We start from the raw sequence: 25,215 nt of genomic DNA on the forward strand, positions 1-25,215 counted from the left end.
AACCGGGTGCAGAGCGTGCCGATCACCAGAATTCCAGCGACACCACCGTTGTAAGGGATGAGTATCATCAGTAATTCTCATCGTATAACATCAATATCTCGGTATGTTTCCCAGAGAGACACGGTCTGTTGCGGTAACAATCAACAAGTTGACAGTCAGTGGACAGAGGATGATAACCGTGGTCCCAACCGTGTCCCTAGAGTTGGTATCCCGGCAGCCCTGGGCCTTGGTTTATCGGCGGGTCGTTATAACGTGGTTTCGGTTCGCCAATCAAAACCTGGGGTAAGAAAACACGTTCAATCGTCCTGCCCGGATAGCGACCGCGACGGAACTGTGGAATCAACGCCTCTGGTCAGCTATGGCCGAACAACGCCTGCGGCATATTATTATTTCTCTTCGCTTCAGCTTGTTGTTATTGATGCTTCCTCCGTTTCCAATCCTGAGTACAATGAACAAACAACAACTGCAACTTAAACAGGCACCGTCGCCGCACCACCAACGGGCCAAACCATGGAACTTCTAGTAATCGCATGCATATGGCTAGGTACATTTTACCTCGGGGAAGCGGTTGCTGTTAGAGCTGTTGGACATTGGGCCCTTGGTAAAACTTGGTACTTGGAAGTATATGATAGTCTGCTTACGGGGGTATGCTGACGATGATCATCGATTGGCGCCTTGTGATGTTTTGCATAGCATGGAGAGTAAGTTGGGTATTTGGAATTCAGGAGAGGAGATCTGATCGAGATGTTTTAGGGATGGCGGTGGAGTTTTTGGATCCAGACTTGGAGGTGGAACTTTAAAGAGGGAAAGGGAAAGGGTCCATCAGAATGCTCCTGCAAGTAATATATTGTATTGTGCAGCGCGTGCTTGAAGGCCAAAGGTACTGGTGCCAGCCACACGAGTACGATGAGGGACTTGTGCGGAGCACGTAGTTGGATGCTGCCATAAGATGATGTGATGATGCCATTCCTGTAGCTTGCTGCGTTCCAAATCAGTTGAGTCACTCATAAATGTTGGTCTAGGTGTAGCTGGGTGCTATTGTTGTCAGGCAAGTGCTCTCGTCGACTTCGGCGTCTCAGCCTCCTCCTATTTATCCCTGTATGATGCGTATCAGGGCGCGGTCATCGCATTTGGGTTAGAGATGGAGTTTGACTCTTTGATGCGCTTCGACGCAGCATCATGCAGGGTTGCGTTACTCATTATCGCAGTGCGGGTTGCATCATGATCAGGAGGAGCACGAGGGAGCACGATTGAATAGAAAGTCGGATCTGCATTGATCAAACCACTCAGACAATTCCACTTTCGTTACTCGTAGGACAGCTCTGATTCCGAGAATTGTTCGTAATTTGCGTCGAAACCTCATGAGCACTGGCGACTACATCCTGACCAACTTTCATGACGATATTTATCCGCAGATGCTTCTAGTTTCTGGGCCTCGCCGACTCGGAATGAGCTTGGGGGTATTCCAAGAGGGGATACAGTCGAGTCTCTTGACCTCCACCTCCAATGGTGTTAAGCCCATCTCTAAAGAAATGTGGATGTTCAGGGTGGAGTATCTGCATTCGGCCGCTGTATGGGGACCATAAGACCTCAGCTCTGATTCGTTCGCTCATAGGGATCGACAACCCGGAGGTTACGAGAAGGTGCATGTATTATCATGTAAACACGCATATTCCCTCCGAGCTATCAATTGCCAGTCAGGCTTTGGAACAGCGCTGCGTACCTACGTACATGATTGGTTCACAAAGGGACGAGGAACTCGGACGACTCCCGAGGGAGTGCTTCTCATCTTTCTTCCTCGCGTGGTGGGGGTCCCTCGTTATCAATGCGTGGTTTGCACCCTCTGTTCCGCCGGCCCGTCAGAGCACGTACTCGAGTCCATCTAGGCGAAAGTCAGGAAGGACCAATTAAATTCACATACAGTGGAGACTGCCCCCCTTCCCCTGCACAGTGCAAGCGAGAGTGCGGATCAGAAAGGTGTCGGTGGCTTCGGCTAGCCGCACACCTTGACCCATCGACCCGAAGCAAGGCAAGTATACTCCGAGACACGGTGACCCCTCACTCCTAGCAGCAGGCAGCAGGCCTCGATGAATGTCCGACCTCCTAGTAATTTGAGTATTTTGAACTGAGTGCGGAGAGGGGAGTCGGAGGAATTGGATGGGTCAAGGCGGAAATAAGGAAATAAGGAGGCCGGGTTCCGTATATACCAGGAAACCTGCGGTGAAAAAAGAGGAAATTTTAACGTGTGGCGCGGCTGTGGTATGTCGATCGTCCAAAGGCTTTCGTTGGTAGATGATCGAGTGTCCGTCGAGAGAAGATGCTCGGAGGGGATTGGTAAGATCTGGCGGCCGAGTGGTCAAGTTTCTTCCAAGCACGATGAATCATAGTGGAGGTAGAGCTAGATGAGATAGGCCTTATCTACACACTTAATTCCGAGTCGTGCGTGCGTGCGTGCGCACGATCATCTGCTTTGGACCGCCGGTACTCTGATTTTGTGATGATAAGCATTATTTGGTGCAGTGGGGTAGCGGGAGTATATACAGCGATGAATGGCGACATCCTTGGTGGTAGGGTTGGTTATCAGTGAGCAGTGCACGAGATGCGGCTTGTACGGTCGCTGATCGCTGCGATCGAGTCCATCGGGGCGGGGCGATGGCCGGAGAGTTGGAGGCGCACACTGTCGATCTTCCTGGACAGCGCGTGTTGGTCTGTGTTGGTATCCTGGAAATTCGGAAGACGTCTATCATTCTCTCACCGCCATATCTGCTTCCAGTTCACTGACTGGGGGCTGAGACTCAAGCAAGGGTCCGGAAAGGCGGAGATGCCAGGAGTGCCATGTGAGCACGTGGATGTGCCTCAGGAAGTCGAGCGCAGTGAGCTATGTTGCTGCTGGGCCCGCTTGTGCTGTTTCCTGTAGCTGCAGCGACGAGCAGCAACGTCCCCCCCTCGAGTCGAAACACGGAGAGTCTCTTGCCTGCAGTGTTCTGCTTGCGACGAGATGAGGCGGAGGTCATGTGATTTGGTGCTTGTGATTGGAGATAACCCAGTTTGGGAGTCGCAGATAAGGTTCTGGTTGGAGATGACCGGGTTTGTGGTTGTTTGTGTGTGAGATTTGTTTCGACATTTATGGAAGTGGATTTGATTGAAGGCGCTTTTGAGGTTTACAAAGTCCCCAGAGTCATCTCCCTTCTTTCCCCCAGCTCCCCTTCCCCTTCCTTCACCCCCTCTCCTTCCCGCCTCTCCCGCAGCCCAAGTGAGGATACCGCCTGAACGTACGTGCCCGCCCCCGACGCCCGCCCTTCCCCTCGTCGTACTCACCGTTGCACCCACAGATCTCGCGACCCTTGCCGGCTTCTACTATTCCGCCCCCCAACCCACTTTACCCAGCAATATTCGCTTGAGCCCTGCTCGCGACAGCCATATCACAAACCCACCTCATCCGCAGTCTTTGGGATTCCGCAGATTCTATCGCGTACCCCATTTTCTCATCTTGAACTACATCAAAGCAAATCGCTACTTTCTTTGAATGGCCATGACTCTCCCAATTCCTTCTTCGCCTTCTGCGGGAAACTCTCCAGCTTCAGAGGAATCGAACGCCCCACGCACCCCCCTCTCGCCCACTCTGCCTCTTCCAGCAGAGCAAGCTTCCAATGCCAACACCCAGTCTGCTGCTGCTGCAGCGAATGCAAACAACCAGGGACAGCCCAAGCGTAAACCAAGCAGGCGCGCAAACACGGCAGAACGCCGAGCAACTCACAATGCTGTCGAACGCCAGAGAAGGGAGACACTGAATGGCAGATTTTTGGTATATCCTTTTGCCGTTGATCTAGGAGATCAGACGACTGATCGTTCCACAGGATCTTGCTGCATTGCTACCGAACCTTTCTCAGATCCGTCGCCCGTCCAAGTCGTCCATCGTAAACTCGTCCATCGCCCACATCCATGCTTCTCGCCGCCATCGTCTCCTGGCTGCCCGCGAGCTTCGCGCCATGAAGGTTGAGGCCGATGCTCTCCATCGCGAGGTCAACATCTGGAGAGACCGTGCCGGCCTCCCTCGTCTTGAAGAACCTGTTCGCAGCGAAGCCTTCAGCATGGTCCTCTCTGGCGAACTCGAGGTCATCGCTGCAGTTCCTGGCGATGATGAAGACGAAGACGGCCAAGGGTACGGCAATTATGGCGACGACGACGAAGACTTCGCCGGCCCAATGGGCAACGTCCACGGATCTCACGATGACATGGACGAACGCCATGCTGGTCTCTCCATGCTCAAGAACGCCAACGCCAACCCTTTTGCTCACAGCTTGCCACCCAACGCTGGCGGAAATCATCTTACCCACATCCTTCCCAGGCCGGCCCAAGGCGGCCCGATGATCTCCAGCCCCACTGTTGCAACATTCGAGAACCCCGCCATGGGCGCCATGTATGAACAGCACGAGAGTGCCCAGCATTTCATGCAGCAGCAGTATCCCGATGTAGACAAGGTTACCGCATGGAACACGACCCAACTCTACCAACAGCAAAGCATGCTCCAGGCACAACGGTCCTTGTTTACTCCTCCCGCTACATCTCATGGTCTCCCCTCAAGCCAGTCCAACCCGTCTTACGCTGATCAAGCTCTGTTCGCCAACTTCCAACGTCAACAGCAGCAACAACAGCAGCAGTTGGCCGCGATGCAGCAGAACAACCATGGTCACATGTTTGGCTCTCCCGAGCGCGACGACGCATCTTCTGTCGGCTCTGTGAACATTAGTGACCACGGCCGTGGACGCAGCGGAAGTTTGGAGGCTGGCAGCGGCTACGGGTCCCCCGTCGGTGCGGGTCATGTTTCTTCCTCACCCGGGAGCTTTGAGATGCCCAGTGCGTTGTCGTCGGGCGAGTACATCCCCCGACGGATGACGAGTGGAGGAGCCGGTTTGCATGTGAACACGGGCGTGTCTGGTGGTGCGCCGGGATCGTGGGCTAGGGATTCGGATATGAGCGGGATGGGTGGGATGATGAAGCAGGGGCTCGCGTCGCCGCCGATTAGCGTTGGTGGTGGCGGGAGTGGCACTGGCTTCGCCATGATGATGTGAAGAACCGGAAGTGAACCACCTCGACGATAATCCACTCTCTAGACGTCGAGTCCTCTGGCTTCATTTCCCCTTCCTATGAGCTCTTTCCCACGTTTCCGTTGAACCGTTCCTGCTCTACGTTTTGTTGCTGTTGATCCCTTCGGGCCAACGACCTTTACCTTCCTTCATATCGTGCCGTTCTTCAATAATCCTGGACTCACACTCTTTCTTGATCTTAAGTATAAACACCACACCCTCATTATTTATCTACTACTGTTTCCCCTCCCAGCAGCTTGCCCAGCGCACTTATTACCCAGGATTTGATACGGCCGGCCCTGTGTATTAATCTACCCCTCGTCCTGCACTTTGGCATTGGCGTTTGTTTTCTGGCCCTTCATCGTTCTATACCCTCCCCGCCCCGATGTAGCTTGCTCCCTGTCACGACTTCACTCCATTTCCTCCGCATTTCGACTCCCTCACCTCAGCACGCTCATCCCCTTCTCCGCTTGGCTGACGACTATCATACTATGATGTGTCTCGCCACGCGGTTAAGCCCCTCATCATTACTCAAACAACTTCACGACGATGTTGATGTAGCATTTATCACTTCCCTCTCGCGGCCACTCCGCCCACACTTGCACCCGAATACCGATTCCCACCAGCCCCACGCACTTTCGCTGGTCTCTCATCTCACCACCCCTCACCCGTTCGCATTCGCGCGTCCATTGCTCTCGCACATACCACACTATAGCACTAACCTCGACCTTTCCTTACTCAACCCTGTGTAACAAGAATTCCCTTAGCCTCGTTTGTTCCAACATCTCACTGTGTTCCACGTTCGTGAGTATCACTATATATATGCTAAGATTATATACAATACCATTATTGCGTTCGAAAACTTGGCAGCAGCATTTTTGGTACTTCGCATTGGGCCATGAGTTTTGATTGTGGTGTTGTGGTATTCACTTTCACATTTTGTGCGTCGAAAAACTGTGGCTTATTTGTCGTTTTTGGCCGTTTTTGTTTTGGGTTTACTGTATCGATAGGTCTTTGGTTATAAAAAATGGACAAGGATTCAAAATGATTCTTTGCATATATAACTCTGCATAGCTACTATATGCGTTGTACACAATAGAAAAGATAAAGACAGCAAATTGTTGAACCAGGTGGTCGTCGTGATACTTGACTTTGACAGCCACCGCTGCCAAACGGCATGACACCTTGCCTTCGCACCACCACGACCATTGACGGACCCTTCATCCCAAGCCGCCGGTGTTCGGGAAGCCTCCCGCTTCGGCTGCCATTTCTTCTGTGGTCGCTGAGCTTGGAGATGCAGGAACCGGAATCTTGAGGTACGCCATCACCATCAACCTTGCCATCAGTATCATTCAGATCTTTCTGATTATATGTTCAGTACTGCGCCCATCGCTGCGATAGAAGTCCTGTTTTTAGCGGACAATCTAGCCCTTAATCGTGGCGCGCCAGTAGTCTGCTCGGTGGTGCGGGAAAAGGACGGACAGCCTGGCCTGGATCCCTGGAGCTGGTGTCCTGGCGCGATCTGTCGGATATACTGCGAATTTCGAACGGCGGCAGAGTCAACGGTCTTTGCGAATTTGCTTTTCGCAATTTGACAAAGTTCCGTCTTTGTGCGGCCGTATTCATCCTCAATCAAGACTCAAGATGCTTCTTCCGCATCGATGCGACTATGTACAGCAGTCGAAGAGTTCTTCCGGCGGCGCCCTATGAAAATTTACTGCCCCCGTTACAACTGGAATTGTACCCGTATGTAAGTGCCAAAGCGTCAATTTCATAAAAACGATCCCCGCAATAAATGCGTCCTCCATTTCCGGAAAATTGAGCCGATGGCAGTAGGGTGTCAGGCGGCGCTGCTGTGCTTGTTTCTAAGCAAGAGGCTGAGCAAACCCTAAGAAATTTTTAGGCTTCGATGCTGAACTTTGAAGGGCACGCAGACGCCGGAGGCGATTGGGTTTGCGTTCAGCCAAGAGATATGCCGTTTCTATCGGTACATGCGTTCATACTCCAAGGTGCCAGCAGTGCAAGTCACTTAACGGATTAACGGCAGTATGAGCTATCACTGGAGAGCCTGGGGACCGGATCCTCGGAAGGTCTTTCGATTTGCCTTATTGTAACAATGGCATTGCTGCCCCGGTCATCCGAGTCTGGTGTTGGAGTCGTCCATCAACAGGCCCGGAAGATACAGGCAGAAGCAAGAATCTAGAGGAGATTGCATCCTTGGTAAGTGCCCTGGCTTGTCATTTTGAAGTAACGTAACTTTCGTACTAACAATAACCTCCAATGAAGGTTCACCACATCTCCAAGGTCCTAGATCGACCCTTCGACTAGTTGAACGAACTTACTGTAGATGAAATGCGTTGGTTGGTGGACACAAGGCGGGTATGCTCAACTGCCTTTTACTCTGGTATGATGTGCTGTCTCAACAGCTTAGATTACAAATGCTGAATCTTTGGTCTGAATAGGTTTAATGGAGTGTGAGCCAACGGGATTTCCGACTTGCTCGTCATAGCCTGTTGAAGGAAGGTTCAAGTCCGCTTCGGTCTTCGGTGGACCATTGTGAATTGGTGGAGACCTTGGCCGAATGTACGGGAAGGTACGACCAACAGGACTTGCGGACGTCGTGGGATCTCTGCGTCAATCGACATCCAATGAATAGAAAGGTGGGAGTGCATCAGGAAGCCGTATATTCGTCTCGTGAACTGAAGTTTAGACCAGCCTTTGTCCTAACTAAGGTCGTTGATAACCGCTGACGATGTCAGCTGTTCGCTAGCTCTCTTCGACGACTTACCAACAATTCCCTACACCGTCAATCATGATGCCCAGTGAGCTATTTTTCTGTCGAAGACCCAAGTAGCGTCAAATCTGCTTAGCAAATGATTGATGCACATCATATACGGAGAATCCTCTGGGACTTATTTTCGACATATTTGAGCACACGGCTCCCATGATAATTGGGCATCTCGGACACGGCTGTAATCAGTGGGAAAGTAGAAGGTTTGATATCGCTAGTCGTTCTTCGATAGATGGGGGGGATGATGATGGATCGGTCGAGGTGAGCCTTCACTTATTATGCTTCTTGGTCCAGCTGCCCCCTCGCAACCAAGGCTGACTTACGGGTTTAGGGAAGTCTCGATTCTTTCGAATATACGGTATCTGTATGGCACGAAATGTCCCCACCATCAGAACGGGCAGACATCGCTTCTTTATCATAGTTTTGTTTGCATGTGTCGAGCTTACGACACGCTTTAGATTGCGTTGAGATTGGCTCGGATATTCCGGAAGGTTCTTTAGTAAGTACTTACTGAGTTGTTCTCGTGACTAGTCGATGTTATTAATAACAGGACTAGGTATTCAGTGCGGGCGCGAGGCGGAAATATCAACGAGAATCCATTTTCGTCTGCCTGCGGTCTTGAAGTCTGCGCGAATCTCGAGCTGCCAACTGGCACTTGTCAAGGTTGAGCGCTATGCCGATATCGATTACTGCCTTGCCGGGGCGGGATATTGTGCGTCTTTGATGCACTCTAAGACGATCTAAGACGAACACAGTAATAAACCATACACGCGACTGGAGCGCAGATGTCTGCGGAAATCTCTCGGATTGGTATAGAAGGTGAACTCCATCGTAGGGGATTTCTACGTCATTTTAATCTCATCTCCCTTCACAGATCGCGCGTATGCACCATAGGTACGAGGCCATGTATTCCAAAATGAATATCAGGAGTTCGCGAATGCTTCTGTGGACCACATCTCCTACTCCTATAACAGTGAATCATACCTACTCGTACTTGCTCCTTCCGTCCATCTTCGCCGCATCGGGACCAGGATTGCAATCCCTCCATTGGGGATTCCGCTGGCGTTCCTCTCGGACGACGCTTCTGATACTTTTGTTTGCTCCTTGTACTTTCTGTGGTTCGAGGTCATATGATAGAAGGCGTCACTCCCTTCCCCGGCTCTTCGACAGGCCTATGCCTTTTACCCCAGTGTCTCCCTCGCTGTCGGGTGACCATATCTTTCCACATGACTTGTTTCCGTGTGCGGGGCCCTCTTAGGCGTTCGTGCCCGCTTCCCCACATCGCGTGCTCGGGGAAAACTTTGCGAAGCCGAAACATAATTCACGAGGACGGGGAACTTGGATTAGAATGGAATAGCGCGCGAGTACTGACCGTCCCGTGAGCTTTTGATGATGCCCACCCTGGCCACGCAGTTGGTGTTCGCCTGCTGGGTTGACGGTATGTCCTGCGAGAAGCGTGATTGGTAACAATGCCTGGCGCATAGTTACGAGGTAACAAACCCGACGCTCCGACCACGTGATCACGTACGAACTTTACTTGAACTTGAGAAGTTCAAGCTCAAGCATTGAAATGAACGACTAGTAACCAACATGGCCTCCCTTCAGTTGAACCCTGCCCCCTCACCTTGGGGCTGCCAGAAAAAGCTACCTACTACCAAACTAGAACGTTATTATCTCGACGATACTGATATGACTCAACACTACTCGATCTGCGACCTTAAACTTCTTACCTCCCACAAAAACACAGCTGTTTACAAGGGAACACTAACGCTGCCCGATAAAGCAGGCGCCGTGAGTGTAGTGGTCAAGACAGACTTCTTCGCCGAATCTCCTCGACCCAGCGCCTTCGAGCATGAGGCCGACATGTACGAGCTTCATCTATGGGACCTTCAAGACAAAGCAATACCGCACTGTTATGGTCTCTTCCAGTATGGCGGAGAGGATGGCAAAGTCTCCTCTTTCCTTGTCCTCGGTGACTGTGGTACGCCAATAGAGGATCCCCGTAATTTCACAGACTCATACAAGTTCGTTCATTCTTCTGATTCTTGTGGACAGTGGCATCGGCTGAGTGTCTGGTTTTAGATCAAAAGTTATCGATGCCGTGTATTTCATTCACTTCGCAGGTTTCACGCACGGAGACCTTTCTTACCACAATATCCTGAACAAAGACGGTTGCCCTTTCATCATCGACTTCGAAACGGCTAAGCCACACGTATGTGGAATGAAAGAAAAGGTATTCATTGGTGAGGAGAGGAAACAACTTGGCTGTGCTGAGATGATGCGGTGTGCTGCATTAGTGCGGGCTTGGGCAGATGGTGTGAACGCCCTTCTCTCCCTCATCTTATACTAATTGTGTTCGCTAGTGGATGTCAAGTTGGAGGGTGTCTACACGTTCCTGAGAATGGACCTTCGCCGCGGAAACATAGATTATCTGCTATCCCGCCTCGCCCATTACACTGACAACGCCAGCGTATATCGCCCGTACGTGGAAGAGTTGGTAGAGCAAGTTGAAGCTGAACGAGAGCACTATCGCAACATGCCCCAAGAAAGGCGCCTCATTGTGCCCGAGTAATATTTCTGTTTTCCCTGTCCCTGTTGCCCGCGTTTCTCAGCCGCAATGTCGCTACAACGCTTTGTAGACGTCGAATAATGCTTCGCAGATTACTGTCGTAAGCCTATTCGTCAGGTCATCAACTTCTACAGACTTTGCAATCGCTTTTCTACGATGGAATTGATGTTATTTCAACGAAAGAGCTTCGATGTTGAGGATACATCCCACAATCAGCGGCGCAAACACATCTTAAGACTCCGTTACCGAAGACACCTGACTCTTGTTAACTCTGACACAAGGTATCGACATATACTTACAGCGATAACAGTGACCAGTTCGGGAATTGCACTGAACGTTAACTGCATCGCGTCCGTCCCTCAATTTTGACGGTCGACTCGCGTGTTATCTTCGTGCCCTTGATGTTCCCTAGTCCTCGAATTTGAAACCGTCGGGATCAGGGACTAGTGATTGTGATATAACATGAGATGCCTATCTCGAGTCTACAACCTTCTTATCGTCTTCTCGTTACCTTTTCCTGCTCACCGTTCTGCCACCAGAAATGGACACCCCTCGGACGTTTAAGCTGAGCATAGATAAGCTCGAGCACTTCGGATGCTCCTTTCGCCTACACCTAGCCCCTCATCTAGTCGCTCATACTGAGTGTCCATCATAAACGCAGTTGAAGAGACAATCGAAGCCCCCAGAGGCACCTCCAACTACACCATCACAGGGCAGGGATTTGAGGCGCCTGATTTGAGTAGGATCGAGAGGTGGAGTTGGTTGGAGTTGATGCCCATGGGATCCCTCCATCCAAGTGAGTTCAATCGCGACGCACACATGCCATTTCCTTTCCTTGGGATACCCTTCTTTGACGTTCTACTCAATGGCAAAACGCTGACACGTAGACGCGCAGCTCCTGAAGGACCCTTGGAATCTCAGTGGAAGAACGACCCTGTTAAATGGCAGCCAGATGGATATCCAACTTCTCATCGGGATGGTTGACGGTGTGCATTTGAAGTTGATGGGGGCCGAAGGAACCCTTCAGACTCACTGCGTGCTCCCACCATTGCCCCCAACTGTCAGCATCTTCGTCGAAGGTACCAATTTCGAGGGGAAAATCGGAACCTCTGACCCAACGCAGAGTTTCATCAGCATCCCTTACTACGTCCATGACGACTAGAGTTGGTACGGATTCGAATATTCTGCGAGCATCTAGGCCTCTGGATTCAAGGAATCGCACATATTTCAACTTGGTTGTCGCGAATTTTGATAAGATAGATGGGGCAGGCCTCTAGGTAATGCGTAAGCAGTAGCTTCATAGACGAGCTAGTGTAGTAGTAGGGATCTCACTGGATCGTCCATCAGGAAATTGAGTTGAAGGTATTCTAGATTTGGGAGGTTGAAGTTGCCTGGGGAGCTTAAAGTAGTAGACGCGTCTTGCAAAGCCAAAGTGGGGGTGGAGGGAAGCCGTCCGACGGTATGTATGACTGCAGGTCCGTCTGAATGCCGGAAGATAGTGAGGTTGAGAACCGAAGGCATTGTGTTCTTGATCCGCAACGACGCGTCAAAGACTATTGCTAGTGTACGAAGAGTTGGGAGTGCGTCGGATGTTAATTCAATAATGTGGCCGTTGGTACTGCTACTAGAGAGCATGATGGACTCTAGTGTTGGATGAGACGAAAAGAACCACGTCAAATCCCCCGAGCAGAGGCGGCGGTCCAAGATGAGATGGGTCAGGTGTGCACTGGCTGGGAGTAGGGACAATACTCCAGGGCTGGCGGCTTGGCGACTTAAGCGGAGGCGTCTGACGTTGACTAGGTAAGGAATTATGTGGTCAACGTCTGGTTCGACATGTGGTGGAGCGGCGTAATATGCTCGCGGAAAATAATATGTCGCGAAGGATGTGGTGAGCTGAATGCCTGGGTTCGCTTGCACATCGCGGCGCAACGTGTTGATCGAACGAAGATCGGCGGCCAAGTTCAAAGAAAAGGACATGTCTTCGTAGAGCTGTCGCAAGGCGATCGAGTTGAATTGACGAGATACGAGCAGGAGCTTTGATAGAGTCTTCACGTCACTGACTTCACCCACGATCGCAGACAAGATTTCGGTTGGTAGCTCCATTCCAATCTAAAGAGACAGTGAACTTCTAATAGGATTTAGGATACCGCGACGTGCTTCCAGACAGAAGTCGTACTGGTAATGTTGTGGTAACTGGCAGTGGCACAATACTGTATCAGCGAGCGACGATCGATAATGGGCATGCCTAATCATTAATCAGCGCTTGATGCCGCGTTGCTACACTTTTGCGTGACTGACCGGGTGCTGTGAACATACAAACGAAATTGAGTAAAAATGCTACGATAGGTACCTCTGAAATATGTCAACTCAGACCTGCCATCCCCTCAAACCAAGCCACCACCGCGCCAACCTTCCTAACTGTGGCATCACTATATCCAAGTCGAAGATCGGGTCTGTATTGCATGTCTTCTGAGTTACTAGGCATGGTACGGAAACATATTTGTAAGCGTGACTTCAGATTTGGAGATGCAGTGAGGGTGGTTGAAGCCGAGGAAGAAGGGGAAGTCTCTTTGGATATGCTGAGATCTAGGAGATGTAGTGAATTAAAGAAATTGCTTCTGAACAGAGGGGGCCCTACTTTCAAGGAACACCACGTCACCACGCTTGATACCAGAAGCATCTTCCGCCCCCCAACATTCCGCTATCTCTCGCCAGGCCGTTAGCTTACAGACACTGCCTTCGTCATCGCCTAAGATCATCTTGAGGAGGGACACCTCCTTCCCAGCATTCAGGCCCTTCTTGATGTGGATCACGTCTGGGCCTTCGATTTCTAAGACAGCAGCGAGTACGCTTGCTTTTGAGTACGCAGGCGTCTTCGAGACTTTCGCTAACTTTAGCAGAGTATGCAAGTCGAAAGTAAATGAGGGGAAGCGGATGATCGAGGAGGCATCCGAGGAATAGGCAGATATCTCTTGTGTTTCTTCTTCCTGAGTAGCATACGTGTCATCTCGCGAGAGCACCGCAGACTTCGACTTGTCAATGGTCTCTGCTCCAGGTTCCCCATCTTCGAGACTTTCGTCCCAGGAAATTGCGGTGGTCTGGCCTAGTCAAAGTCTTTTAAGCAGGAATGCATTTCCGAGGCTAGTAACGCACCTTCTAGGAAAGTTCCATCTGGAGCCCCTTCATCTCCTTCCTCATCGTCGAAGATAATGTGCTTATAAAACTGAGAGATTCGCACGCTCGCTGCCTGCAAGGTAGCTGGGGGGAATGGTTGCGTTCCTGCAGGCCTTGTGCTGGCCGACGGCGATGTCGATGAGACGTTTTGCCAGCGAAAAGAAGCCGGATCCTTGGAAATATCGTTCTTGGTTGGAGCCCCTAGGAAGACTCTGAACATTGTTGGAGTGGTCACATGACTGAGCATCGGGCGCGGTAACGTGATGTTGCCCGCTTTGGATGCGACAGTTCATTCTTTTCGACATCTATTCCGTACTGTCACATAGCCCCGCCTCGACACGATGAGCCAGTTTTTAGAGCTCTACGACCCGCTGGATATCATAGGAAACGGGTCGTTTGGTATTATTAGAAAGGTCCGCAGGAAAACGGACGGTATGGTGAGTCGCATCCCGGTACACCGGTGGCGAGTCTTGCGCTGACATTTTGGGAAGATATTTGCACGAAAGGAACTCAATTTTGAGCGCATGACTGAACGCGACAGAAAGCAGATTGTTGCCGAAGTGTTAGTATTGCGACTGCTCACTCTACGGTATCCCCATTCTGATCACATTCATTAGGAATATCTTGAAAGATCTCCATCACGACCACATTGTACGATACCATGACCGATACGTCGACAAAGAAGCCGGCATTCTCTATATTCTAATGGAATACTGTGGTGGTGGCGACCTCTCGGGCGTCATCAAGCAAGCTCAGAAACACAACCGACCAATATCAGAAGACGCTGTATGGAATTTCTTCCTACAGATACTGCTCGCACTGCAACATTGCCACCATCCGAACGGACACTCGCGAAGTGGGAGCACCGGGTTAGAGCCAGATAATAAGGAGAGGCGGCCTCAGATCCTTCACAGGGATCTTAAACCTGACAATGGTGTGTTTATGCCATTGCTCAGCCGACGCTGCTAATAGTATATCAGTATTTCTCGACGAAGCTAGCTCCGTCAAACTTGGAGACTTCGGGCTCTCTAAAGCTCTCGCCCAGTCTAATTTCGCAAATACCTATGTTGGGGTACGTTCCCTGTTCACTCCACAAGGAGGGGACGTGTTTTGACCGCCTTGGCCCCTCAGACTCCATATTACATGTCCCCCGAGCTCATGCAGGAGAAAGCGTATGACTCCAAGTCGGATATATGGTCCCTTGGCTGTTTAATCTACGAGCTATGCGCACTCAAGCCGCCTTTCCATGAGGCTAAGACGCACGCCGAACTTAGCATTTTGATTCGGTCAGTATCCTACCCGTGATGTCAACGTGCAGGCAATAATACGTACACTAGCAATGGTCGCGTACCGCCTCTACCTCGTGGTTACAGCCAGACCCTGTCTAGCGTCATCAAGACCATGCTCAATCTGAACGTAAGTTTTCGATTATATTCGCAACAGTACAAACAAACGATAGACGATAGCCCGCCATGCGGCCCTCTGCGGCGCAACTACTTCAACACGAGCGCCTCGTACTTGCGCTAAAGATCTCTGATACTGAGAAGATGTACGCCATGGATTAGGGGTTGCATCCCAAAGCTAACTTACCTACCTCTAGGCTACACACTGTGAAAATCCACAAATCTACTCTCACTACGAAGGAGAGGGAGATCCTCGCCCGTGAAGCTGCTGTGGCCGAGAAGGAAGCACAGATAGCCAGCGTATTCAGCCAGAAGGATGCTGAAATTATAGCCTTGAAGGATATGGTGAATCAGCTTCAGCAACACCATCAAGTACAGGTCAATGTAGAGGTGCGGATACGAGAAGCCGTGGCCAAACGAGAGGATGAACTGCGGATCGCTGTTGCGAAGCGCGAAGAAGAGGTGGCTGCCGCGATGGTGAGAAGGGAAGAAGAGATTATGGGTGCGATTCGGAAGCGGGAGGCCGAGATATCCGAGGCGTGGAAGACGAGGGAAGAGCAAATCAAGAAGGAAGTTGCTGAGGAGGTGGATGAGAGGGTGAAATGGGTTATACAGCGGACGGAAGAGTTGAGTGATGAAGAAGAGCGACTGGAATCTATACGGCTTGAGCTTGAGGAGAGAGCGAAAGTACTTGAGGCATTGAAAGGTAAACCCAGTGATATCGACAATTATTACTACACGATGCTTATATTTCTATAGTGGCTGCGGCCAAGAAAGAGAAGTCTCCACTAGAAGAGATCAAGAACCTCGTTTCGAGAGCTACCGAAGACAAGCGACCCGAGCACGTGCTGGACGCCCTCCAAACGCCTATTGCTCGTACTTCGAAACTTCCGCGAGATTATGCACCTTCCGCAATGAAAGGTGTTGTACTTACCACGACCGGAGAGGCACTGGCGACACCATCTCCGGCTGAGTTGGCACATCTGTTTGATTCTCCGCGACCTGGATTGGACTTTGCGAAGATATTTGACTTCCACGAGGACAAAGGTAATGAGAGCGAGGAAGAGCCGGAGATTACACCACCGCCGAGTCCGTCGAAACGGGAACGCCAACGACCACGTCCCGCTAGTAGATCTACGAGTGTGCCCACAGAGACTGCATCTTCCTCCCAATTAACTGCGCCTCCAACTCGATTGCGGCGACCGTCGATCCGCTCATCACAGAGACCGGGAGCTTCTCGCAACGCCCCAACAGAGGTCAAGCCTTTATCACATCCTCACCTACAACGCGAGGGGCCGACCGCCCCCCAGATCGTCCGCTCGGTTACAATGCCGGTCACTTTGCCTAATCCACCAAAGTACGATCTGGAAGACGAGGAGAATCTCCCAAGCCCTTTCCTGAAGAAGACCGATAAAGATAAGATACCAGCCAATGGAGCGCCCCTGAAGGGATTGAATATCAATGGCGGTATCGCAAGTGTACCAGGGAAGGCGAGGACGGGGAAGCGAACGAGTACGGGTAATTTGCTGCGAACTGTGGCGGCCGCGAATAATGCTGTGAAGAAGGGTGTCTCACCGCCAAATACAACGAGCTCGGAGACCAGCGACCCTCGGCCGTCCGTTGCGACTGCTCGGAAAGCAGGTGAGGAGGCAAGGAAAGCTTTGTCGAGATCATAGCACGGGGACCGTTGGACATTTCTTGTACAGCTGTCACAGGTAGTGATATGAGTCTATTCATGTGTATTATAGCTCCCTATTTTCTATTTCATCGGCTCATCATTCGAGGCAAGTAAATTTGTACATGTTCGGTTGTGAAACGAGCACGCCATAAGCGCCCGTTTTCGTAAACACGTGCTTGAAGTTGCCGAAATTTGAGAGGTAGCGATCTTCGGTTGTTGGTACCTCGTCTCATCTATCTTTTCGTGCAGCTCAGGCTGTAAAAGCCTCACACGACCTTGACGACGTTTTCTTTTATTTCATACCTCTCGTCCTCGCCTTGTACGCTACTAATGAGCCTCCCGCACGACACTCAACCTACGAGTTCCACGACTTCAATAGACCGAAGAGGCACGACGCGTTCGCCATCACCCAAAATCGCATTCGTATCAGCCAACTTTCCCGCACATTCACGCTCTACAGCACCCGGCCAGGCCGTGCAGAACATCACTAGACAGGTAATTCGCAGGCTTTCGAGCTTACAGCACGTGGAGGTGCTAGAGATGCCGAACGAGAACGAACACGACGACGACGAGCTGCTTTCAGGACGAGACACGCCCAGTACAGCATCCCCGCCGAGGGAGGGGTCGCCGGAGTACACCAATGGCGTAGACCACCAAACCAATGGTCGGGTTGCGAATGGGAATGGGAAAGTGCAAGTACCTGCGAAGAAAATCGACTGGGAGATTCCTCGCAAAGTGCTGCATTCATCAATAGGTGCGTATTTGGTACTCTGGCATCAATTTCGTGACTAACTAGCCGCAGGATTCCTGACATTATACCTCTGGACATCTCAGGGCTCTCCGAAGGCAGTCGTTGTCGTTCTCTGGACAGCGTTCGCGGTTATCTTGCCTGCGGACTTTATCCGCCTGAGATGGCCCGCGTTCGAGCGCACATACGAACGGCTTCTTGGCTTCCTAATGCGTGAATGCGAAAAGGCATGTCCCCTCGCATCACTCACCGACCTTAAAGCTAAACAGCTGCCAGGATTCTGTGAATGGGGTCGTATGGTACATCCTCGGTGTGAACTTTGCGCTGACTGCCTACCCGCTCGATGTTGCGACGGTAGCCATCCTCATGTACGTCCCCTACGGGCCTTTGTTCGTCTTGTTTCTTATCCTTATCGGCAGATTGTCTTGGGCCGACACAGCCGCATCTACTGTCGGCCGTATGTTCGGTTCGGTCACACCACGGCTTCCTTCGCGCCTACCCTTCCTGCGCCTCCCCCTTGCGCCTCGCAAATCACTAGCAGGGTTCGTTGCTGCTTGCGTCACCGGCACACTCATAGCGATCGGGTTCTGGAAATGGATAGCGCCGCTGCGCCACGACACACAAGACATCAGCTGGACGTGGGATAACGGCGTTTCGCCCGCTCTGGTCTCGCCCGCAGTGAAAGACTGGTGCCAGGGGCTGCTGGGCGGTCCCTGCTCGTTGGGCAATGTCACGAGTGGGTGGGTTGGGCTCGGGTTGATAGGAGTCATGGCCGGTTTGGTGAGCGGTGTTGCGGAAGCACTAGGTACGTCGCACACGTCTCATTAATGATCGAGCTGACCATCCGGCCACGATAGACTTGGGGTCATTAGACGACAACTTGACGCTCCCCATCGTCGCTGGCGGATGTATACTAGGATCTTTGAAACTCATGTCACTACTATCATAACATAATCTTCCTCCTTCATCGTCAACCTTTATAATTATCATGGATATTCATTTGCGTTGCGTCTAATGACACAGGCCGACTTCCCAGTCAACACCCTCCGCGAGACTAGCCCAAGTAAGTGAAGCTCGTAGGCCGTAGTTGTCTACAGACGATGGCTTGCCGCCGATCTTCAAGGAGTTCGAGTTAATAGCTTTCCAAGCAAGATAGTAACAATCCGGTGAATGGGTGTAAAGGAAGGTAATCTGCGAAGGCTTTACTCAACCTGATATCGACGTTGGTGCGCCGTGCGTTTCCTTAGTCCAGGACGGGAAACGTAATGCATTGGGTTTATTGCTACCAGGTGGAGCGAATAGTAGGGGCATAATGGACAGTAAATCACTCAACCGCAATGACGCGCTTTTCAGGAGGGATATTGCGATAGAACTCTCGTTCGGCTTCCACTTGCTCCACCAATTCTTCCACGTACGGGCGATATACCGTAGGATCGTCATGGCAGTGGGTGAGGAGGGATAGAAGATAATCCATATTCCCGCGACGAAGGTCCGTTCTGTAAAAGGTGTAGACACCCTCTAACTTGACATACACTAGCGAGGCAAATTAGTAGTAGACGAGGGAGAGAAGAGGCCGTGTTCGCACCATCAGCCCAAGCTCGCATCAACGCAGCACACTGCATCATCTCAGTGCATCCAACGTCTCTGCTCTCTTCCCCAATTAACAGCCTCTCTTTAAGTCCACAAACGTGGGGCTTAGCGAACTCTAAGTCGATGATGAAAGGACTGCCGTCTTTGTTGATTATGATATTGTCGTAAGAGAGGTCTCCGTGCGTGAAGCCCAAGAAGTGAATATAATACACAGCATTGATCACTTTCGATCTAGGATCAGATAGTTAGCTAGCGCGATCGTGAACTCAAGGAGAATGAACGTACTTGAAAGAGCTTGTGAGGTTGCGAGGTTCAACAATTGGATCGCCGCAATCGCGAAGTACGAGGAAAGAGGATACTTTGGCATCTTCTCCTTTATACTGGAAGAGACCATAGCAGTGTGGTATCGCTTTGTCTTGAAGTTCCCATAGATGGATCTCGTACATATCAACCTCGTGTTCGAAGGCTTTGCGGCGAAGAGTCTCGGCGAAAAAGTCTGTCTTGACTACCACAGCTACGGGCTCTTCGCTATCGGGTAGCGTTAGCAGTCCTCGATAGACAGTTGTGTCCTTGTGGGAGACGCGAACTTTGAGATCGCATATCGAGTACTCTTGCGACTCATCTTCGGGTTCGTAGCGTTGTAACTTGCTGATAGGTAGACTTTTCCGGCAGCCGTAAGGTGAGGGGGCAGGGCTCAACCGAAGTGAGGCCATGGTCAAAGTTGAACGTTATGGTTGTTGTCAAACGAAGGTCACCTACACTGCGCCGCGATCACCTGACTTGCAATCATGATCGATCATCTGATACCATGCCTTGTATAAATATGTGCGACTACCCAATGTCGTGCAGCGCTATCGCTATCACCACGTTCATACCAAATGCCACCCAAAACAATTCCCGTAGACCCGAATGCCACTCCACGGGCGAGCAGACGGCACGCTCGAAATACGCGATCTTTGCCGGCAGCCTCATTAGATGAGTCGCCTTCGCGCGGAAATTCACAAAAGTGCCGTTTGACCTCACCATATTATGGATATACACTGATATACGACTCGCAGAACCGGTGGATCGCGATCTCACAAGGCGGACAACATCGTCTACAAAACACTCCTCTTGAAGCTTCCAGGTGTACCCGAGATGCAAAGTTTCTCCGAGAGCGGCAGTAGCACTCATTCTCGTGCGCCCGGAAAGGATGAGTTGGATATAAAACAATCCCAGCAACTGCACAAGGTGGTCCCTTGTCCAGGCATCATGCATAACCTGCTCAGGAAGCTTGAAGAATCTCTCAAAGCTCGCCGCCCGCCCGCAGGAAACGATCCATTCATGTTCCTCCTGACCATCGAAGGTCGTTGCGCGCACCTTCCAGGCAGAATCTGCTCCGAGCACGACACAGCTCACTGGGTCCATAGCGCCATCCTGAGACCTGCAATCGCTGTTGTCCAATACCTTCTCAACAATAATACAGTGACGCAAGACTTCCCAAACATATCTTCCGTCGGAGGCTCCCCTCCTGTTCCAGACAGCGTCATGTTCAAATACAGTAGGGATGCCCACAACGCAGTCCTTACTATCGAGTTCAAGACACATCGTGCTCTTGGCGGGGACTGGACCCACGCAATCCACGAGTTACTAGCCCGTGCCAAAAATTCAGATATACCCGGAGCGGCAGCCAAATTCCATTGGCCAGATTACGAGGTTACTGAATTCGACAAGGCTACGAAGGTGCTCCTTCAGGTAGACACGGCCTTTTCATCCTTCACTATGATCATGATTGACTTTGTCTGGATAGGTGTGGGGGCAGATGCGGAAGTGGGACGCGAATTACGCCATCCTCTCATCCTATGAATACACTTACTTCCTCTACAAACCTGAACTCATGAGCGATACCCTATATATAACTGATGGCTTCGAGTCCGATAATAGTGATCTCCTACCTGCCACAGTCTCATTCTTGGCCCTTGCTCTTGGTCACTATTCTCCCAGTGATCTTGGGCTTCCAGAGCCAAACATCGAGCACTGGAATCGTGCTTCCATGGTGAATTTCGAGTCAACAGGGCTAGTCCCAAGGTTTGTTGCCTCACAATTATGTGCAAGACATCAATACTGATCACGCTTCTTGTAGCACATATCCACCCTCGGCTCAGGCGGTCAATGTCAAACGACACCGTTAAGTAGCCACCAACAACCCCGCACAATTTGTAACGTCCGACGATGATGGTATTGCAGAGGTGTTGATAGATAGAATCGTCGTTGTTTAAGGAATATATTGTAGCAATACTGCAGGAAATGCCATAGTACCTGTCCTGTAATTGGTATCAGCCATTACACTATATCACTATCAACACTATCTGAGCATCGAACTGGGACAGGGGGAAAATGATAAATATATTACTCGGGCAGTCAACCCCACCCTCCGCGAGACTAGTCCCAGTAAGTGAAGCTTGTATATGTTGGCCCCATATCTGGTCGTAGTCGTCTACAGACAACGGCTTGCCTGTGTAGTACATGGGTTGACGACTGGGCATCACCTAGTGGCAATGAATAATGCCTTGGGTTTGCACGTGTGTTCAGTGTAAGGGCAACCTCAAGATAGCCGCACAGTGCAAGCCTAGCAGAGGGAGAATCCAAAGAGATGAATAAGACTAACTGCAATACATGAGAGAGCTGCTCACCTAGCAGAGGGAGAATCCAAAGAGAACAGGATAAGGATTCTCCATGCTAGGAAGCGAAGTATATACTGTAGTAGCGTGGGAGGAATGAAGGGTAACTGTACAGTACACCAGCCACAGGTACGAACGAATATCACAAGGTACGAGGGGGCATGTGATAATGAAGTGGAAGGGGAATGTACAGGAGTCGTGCCAGCGACCTGGGGAAGTGGGGACAAGGAGTAATGAAGTGGGAAAGGAGGATAGAGGTAGCCCAGACGAGCCCCGAAGTGTATCTACGAGTCCGAGCGAGTCCGAAGCGTCCGAGCGAGTCCAAGGCGAGTCCGAAGTGCGGGAAGACTTCGGAGTCACCGGACGGGGCTCGGATGCGAAGGGAGTGAACGGAAGGGAAGCGGAAAGGTAAGGGGACAAAAGGAAAGGAAAGGGGATGAAGGAAAGGGGAAAGGAACAAGGAGGAAGGGGGTGGGACAGGGGGAATAGGAGAAAATAGGAGTGTCCCCTTACAATGAGCCACTGTCCGTCCGGATGTGATACCTGTCGGAAGGAGTTCCACCATGACAAGCTGACCTGACGCAAGGAGTCCGTACGACTCCGGGAGTGTCGTACGGGTCCGATGCCAATGGTCGAGGAACTGCACTCGGACGATCTCCCGCAGCTTCAGGACTGCGAGGTCGACGACGAGGACGATGAGGCCACAACTCCGGATGACTCCGGACTTGAGAAGGGCGACCGTATCTTCGCAGCCATTCCTCCTCCGACTCCGGAGTACCTTCGGAGTCTTCGGGAAGAACACGTCCGAGCTTCGGAGATGGTCTCGCAGCGCCTCGCATTGGCTTTCCAGCGCAACAAGCTCCACGATCCTCGGAACAGCGCAGTCCCGGACTTCCTCCAAGAATTTGAGGACGTCTTCGCCAAGGAGTCCTTTGATGAACTGCCCATGCCGCGTCCGTGGGATCACGCCATTGAGCTAATGGACGGAGCGGAACCGACCTCTACCAAATGCTACCCACTGTCCCCCGCGGAGCAGAAACAGCTGGACGAGTTTCTGGAAGAAAATCTCCGGACTGGTCGGATCTGCCCCAGCAAGTCGCCCATGGCTGCCCCGGTGTTCTTTGTTAAGAAGAAGGACGGATCGCTCCGCTTGGTCCAGGACTACCGGAAGCTCAACAGCATGACGGTCAAGAATCGGTACCCACTTCCGCTCATCTCGGACTTGGTGGATAAACTCCGGAATGCTCGCTACTTCTCCAAGCTCGACGTCCGGTGGGGTTTCAACAACGTCCGGATCAAGGAGGGCGACGAGTGGAAGGCCGCGTTCCGCACTACGCGCGGACTCTTCGAACCGTTGGTAATGTTCTTCGGACTGACAAATAGCCCATCCACCTTCCAGACCATGATGAACGACCTCTTCCGGGAGCTCATTACGGAAGGTGTGGTCATTATCTATCTGGATGACATTCTGATCTACACCAAGACGCGCGAAGAGCATCGCCGGGTTCTCAAGCGAGTCCTAGAGATCCTCCAGCGGAACAAGCTCTTCCTCCGAGCGGACAAGTGCGACTTCGAGCAGACCAAGGTGGAGTATCTCGGAGTTGTCATCTCTGAGGGTAAGATCGAGATGGATCCCGTGAAGGTTTCCGGAGTCGCGGACTGGCCGACCCCCCGGACTCGGACTGAACTCCAATCCTTCCTCGGGTTCGTCAACTTCTACCGCCGCTTCATCAAGGACTACTTGCATATCGCCCGGCCTCTCTTCGACCTCACTTGCGCAAAGGAATGGCAGTGGAACGACTCCGCTCAATCCGCATTTCTTCGGATCAAGGAGCTGATCACTTCGGAGCCCATTCTGGTCTTTCCAAAGGAGGATCGGCCATACCGGGTTGAAGCGGACTCGTCGGATTACGCTACGGGTGCGGTCTTGTTGCAGCTGGATCCAGATGATGGTAAATGGCATCCTGTCGCATTCTACTCTAAAAGTCTACAGGCTGTGGAGCGGAACTACAAAATACACGACAAGGAGATGCTTTCAATCATCCGGGCACTCGAAGAATGGCGACACTACTTGGAAGGCGCAGAGACTCCGTTTGAGATCTGGACGGACCACAAGAACCTGGAGTACTTCATCAAGGCCCAGAAACTCAATCGTCGTCAAGCCCGCTGGTCGCTATACCTCTCCCGCTTCGACTTCACTCTCCAGCACCGTCCAGGTCGGACAATGGGTAAGCCGGATGCTCTCTCGCGCCGCTCGGATCACTCGGATGGTAAGGATGACAACAAGGATGTGGTTTTACTTAAGCCGTCCTACTTTGCCGTCCGTGCCACGGGTGTCACTCTTGAAGGGGAGGAGAAGGATATCCTCATGGCTATCCGGACTGGAGTGCGGAATGCGAAGTTTGAAGATGCAGTGGCAAAGGCAGCGGAGGAGCTGAAGAAGACCCAGGGCAGTCGCAAGACAGTCCGGAGCGCGGAATGGTCTCAATCGGACGGACTCCTGATGTTCCGGGGTAAGATCTACATTCCAGACTCACCGGACTTGCGTCGGACCATTGTTGTTAGGGCGACACTAGTCAAAGACTAACGTGGCTCCTACAAGAATACTAAAACCAAAAGAATAGACGAAATAGCTTAGTTGACTTAGTTCTCACTATTACTAGTGGAAATCCCAAGAGAACGAGCTAGCGTTCTAGGGCCTGTTATTGGTGCTTAAATACTAAAATACATGTGTAACCCTCATGTACTACTACATGCCTACTGCAGCCGTCTTTCCATGGAACGCGCACCGATTCCATGAGGTGCTTGGTAATGTACTGCGGACATGTGTTGTGCGTGAGGATCTTACTAAGGTACCGTAATGTGAATTAGTAATAGGCGCGTCCTGCGCGTTTAGATAAGATATCAAAAAAGATAGTATTCGGAACAAGCCGGACCATAACAATTGTAGCCCAGCACCATGACACTAAGGTTGCAGGACACGCTGGCAGATGGAAGACCCTAGAGCTCGTTTCACGCAGCTACTGGTGGCCCAACATGTCCCGGTACGTCGGATCCTACACCCGCCATTGCGACCTCTGTCTCCAGACGAAGGCCCAAAGGCATCCGCCCATGGGTGAACTCCATCCGCTTCCCATTCCGGATGAACGCTGGGATCGCCTGAGTGTTGACTTCATCGTCGAGCTTCCGGAGTCCGATGGGTTTGATGCTGTCATGAACGTGGTCGACTCCGTAAGCAAACGCGCCCACTTCATTCCGACTCACACCACAGTGTCTGCCCTCGGATCTGCAAACTTGTACCTGCAGAACGTCTGGAAGCTGCACGGACTCCCTCGGTCCGTTGTGTCTGACCGGGGTCCACAATTCGCCGCAGAGTTCACCCGAGAAGTCTACCGGATGCTCGGAATCAAGCTGGCTGCCTCCACTGCGTACCACCCTCAGTCCGACAGACAGACGGAACGGACCAACCAGGAACTCGAGTCCTATCTCCGGATCTTCGTCGGAGAGCGTCAGGA

The 25,215-nt window shown here is 51.5% G+C and overlaps 7 protein-coding genes across 7 annotated transcripts; 5 read left to right on the forward strand and 2 right to left on the reverse strand.

Annotated features, from left to right (window-relative positions):
- Positions 1 to 3,526: 3,526 nt before the first annotated feature.
- PC9H_000402 (uncharacterized protein) lies at positions 3,527 to 5,072 on the forward strand (the record flags this gene model as incomplete). The annotated part of the gene is made up of 2 exons (XM_036770059.1): positions 3,527 to 3,805; positions 3,858 to 5,072. 2 exons carry the CDS (start codon positions 3,527 to 3,529, stop codon positions 5,070 to 5,072), a joined length of 1,494 nt encoding a protein of 497 aa, XP_036635904.1.
- Positions 5,073 to 9,468: 4,396 nt separating this feature from the next.
- On the forward strand, positions 9,469 to 10,450 carry PC9H_000403 (uncharacterized protein; the record flags this gene model as incomplete). Its single annotated transcript, XM_036770060.1, has 4 exons — positions 9,469 to 9,902; positions 9,961 to 10,121; positions 10,176 to 10,193; positions 10,242 to 10,450. The coding sequence occupies 4 exons, from the start codon at positions 9,469 to 9,471 to the stop codon at positions 10,448 to 10,450; spliced, it is 822 nt and encodes a 273-aa protein (XP_036635905.1).
- A 914-nt stretch (positions 10,451 to 11,364) lies between these two features.
- Positions 11,365 to 13,841, reverse strand: PC9H_000404 (uncharacterized protein; the record flags this gene model as incomplete). Its single annotated transcript, XM_036770061.1, has 8 exons — positions 11,365 to 11,414; positions 11,468 to 11,720; positions 11,780 to 12,556; positions 12,595 to 12,692; positions 12,746 to 12,751; positions 12,821 to 13,033; positions 13,086 to 13,550; positions 13,601 to 13,841. 8 exons carry the CDS (start codon positions 13,839 to 13,841, stop codon positions 11,365 to 11,367), a joined length of 2,103 nt encoding a protein of 700 aa, XP_036635906.1.
- Positions 13,842 to 13,962: 121 nt separating this feature from the next.
- KIN3 (G2-specific serine/threonine protein kinase) lies at positions 13,963 to 16,700 on the forward strand (the record flags this gene model as incomplete). Its single annotated transcript, XM_036770062.1, has 9 exons — positions 13,963 to 14,058; positions 14,113 to 14,183; positions 14,239 to 14,555; positions 14,602 to 14,693; positions 14,753 to 14,907; positions 14,959 to 15,037; positions 15,088 to 15,170; positions 15,222 to 15,730; positions 15,784 to 16,700. The coding sequence occupies 9 exons, from the start codon at positions 13,963 to 13,965 to the stop codon at positions 16,698 to 16,700; spliced, it is 2,319 nt and encodes a 772-aa protein (XP_036635907.1).
- A 332-nt stretch (positions 16,701 to 17,032) lies between these two features.
- Positions 17,033 to 18,399, forward strand: PC9H_000406 (uncharacterized protein; the record flags this gene model as incomplete). The annotated part of the gene is made up of 5 exons (XM_036770063.1): positions 17,033 to 17,456; positions 17,505 to 17,677; positions 17,727 to 17,818; positions 17,870 to 18,255; positions 18,308 to 18,399. 5 exons carry the CDS (start codon positions 17,033 to 17,035, stop codon positions 18,397 to 18,399), a joined length of 1,167 nt encoding a protein of 388 aa, XP_036635908.1.
- A 375-nt stretch (positions 18,400 to 18,774) lies between these two features.
- Positions 18,775 to 19,753, reverse strand: PC9H_000407 (uncharacterized protein; the record flags this gene model as incomplete). The annotated part of the gene is made up of 3 exons (XM_036770064.1): positions 18,775 to 18,983; positions 19,036 to 19,271; positions 19,326 to 19,753. 3 exons carry the CDS (start codon positions 19,751 to 19,753, stop codon positions 18,775 to 18,777), a joined length of 873 nt encoding a protein of 290 aa, XP_036635909.1.
- Positions 19,754 to 19,918: 165 nt separating this feature from the next.
- On the forward strand, positions 19,919 to 21,211 carry PC9H_000408 (uncharacterized protein; the record flags this gene model as incomplete). Its single annotated transcript, XM_036770065.1, has 4 exons — positions 19,919 to 20,046; positions 20,099 to 20,774; positions 20,830 to 21,107; positions 21,163 to 21,211. The coding sequence occupies 4 exons, from the start codon at positions 19,919 to 19,921 to the stop codon at positions 21,209 to 21,211; spliced, it is 1,131 nt and encodes a 376-aa protein (XP_036635910.1).
- Positions 21,212 to 25,215: the final 4,004 nt, after the last annotated feature.

This window comes from Pleurotus ostreatus (assembly GCF_014466165.1).
Source record: "Pleurotus ostreatus strain PC9 chromosome Unknown scaffold_1, whole genome shotgun sequence".
In the NCBI taxonomy this organism is placed as follows: Eukaryota; Fungi; Basidiomycota; class Agaricomycetes; order Agaricales; family Pleurotaceae; genus Pleurotus; species Pleurotus ostreatus.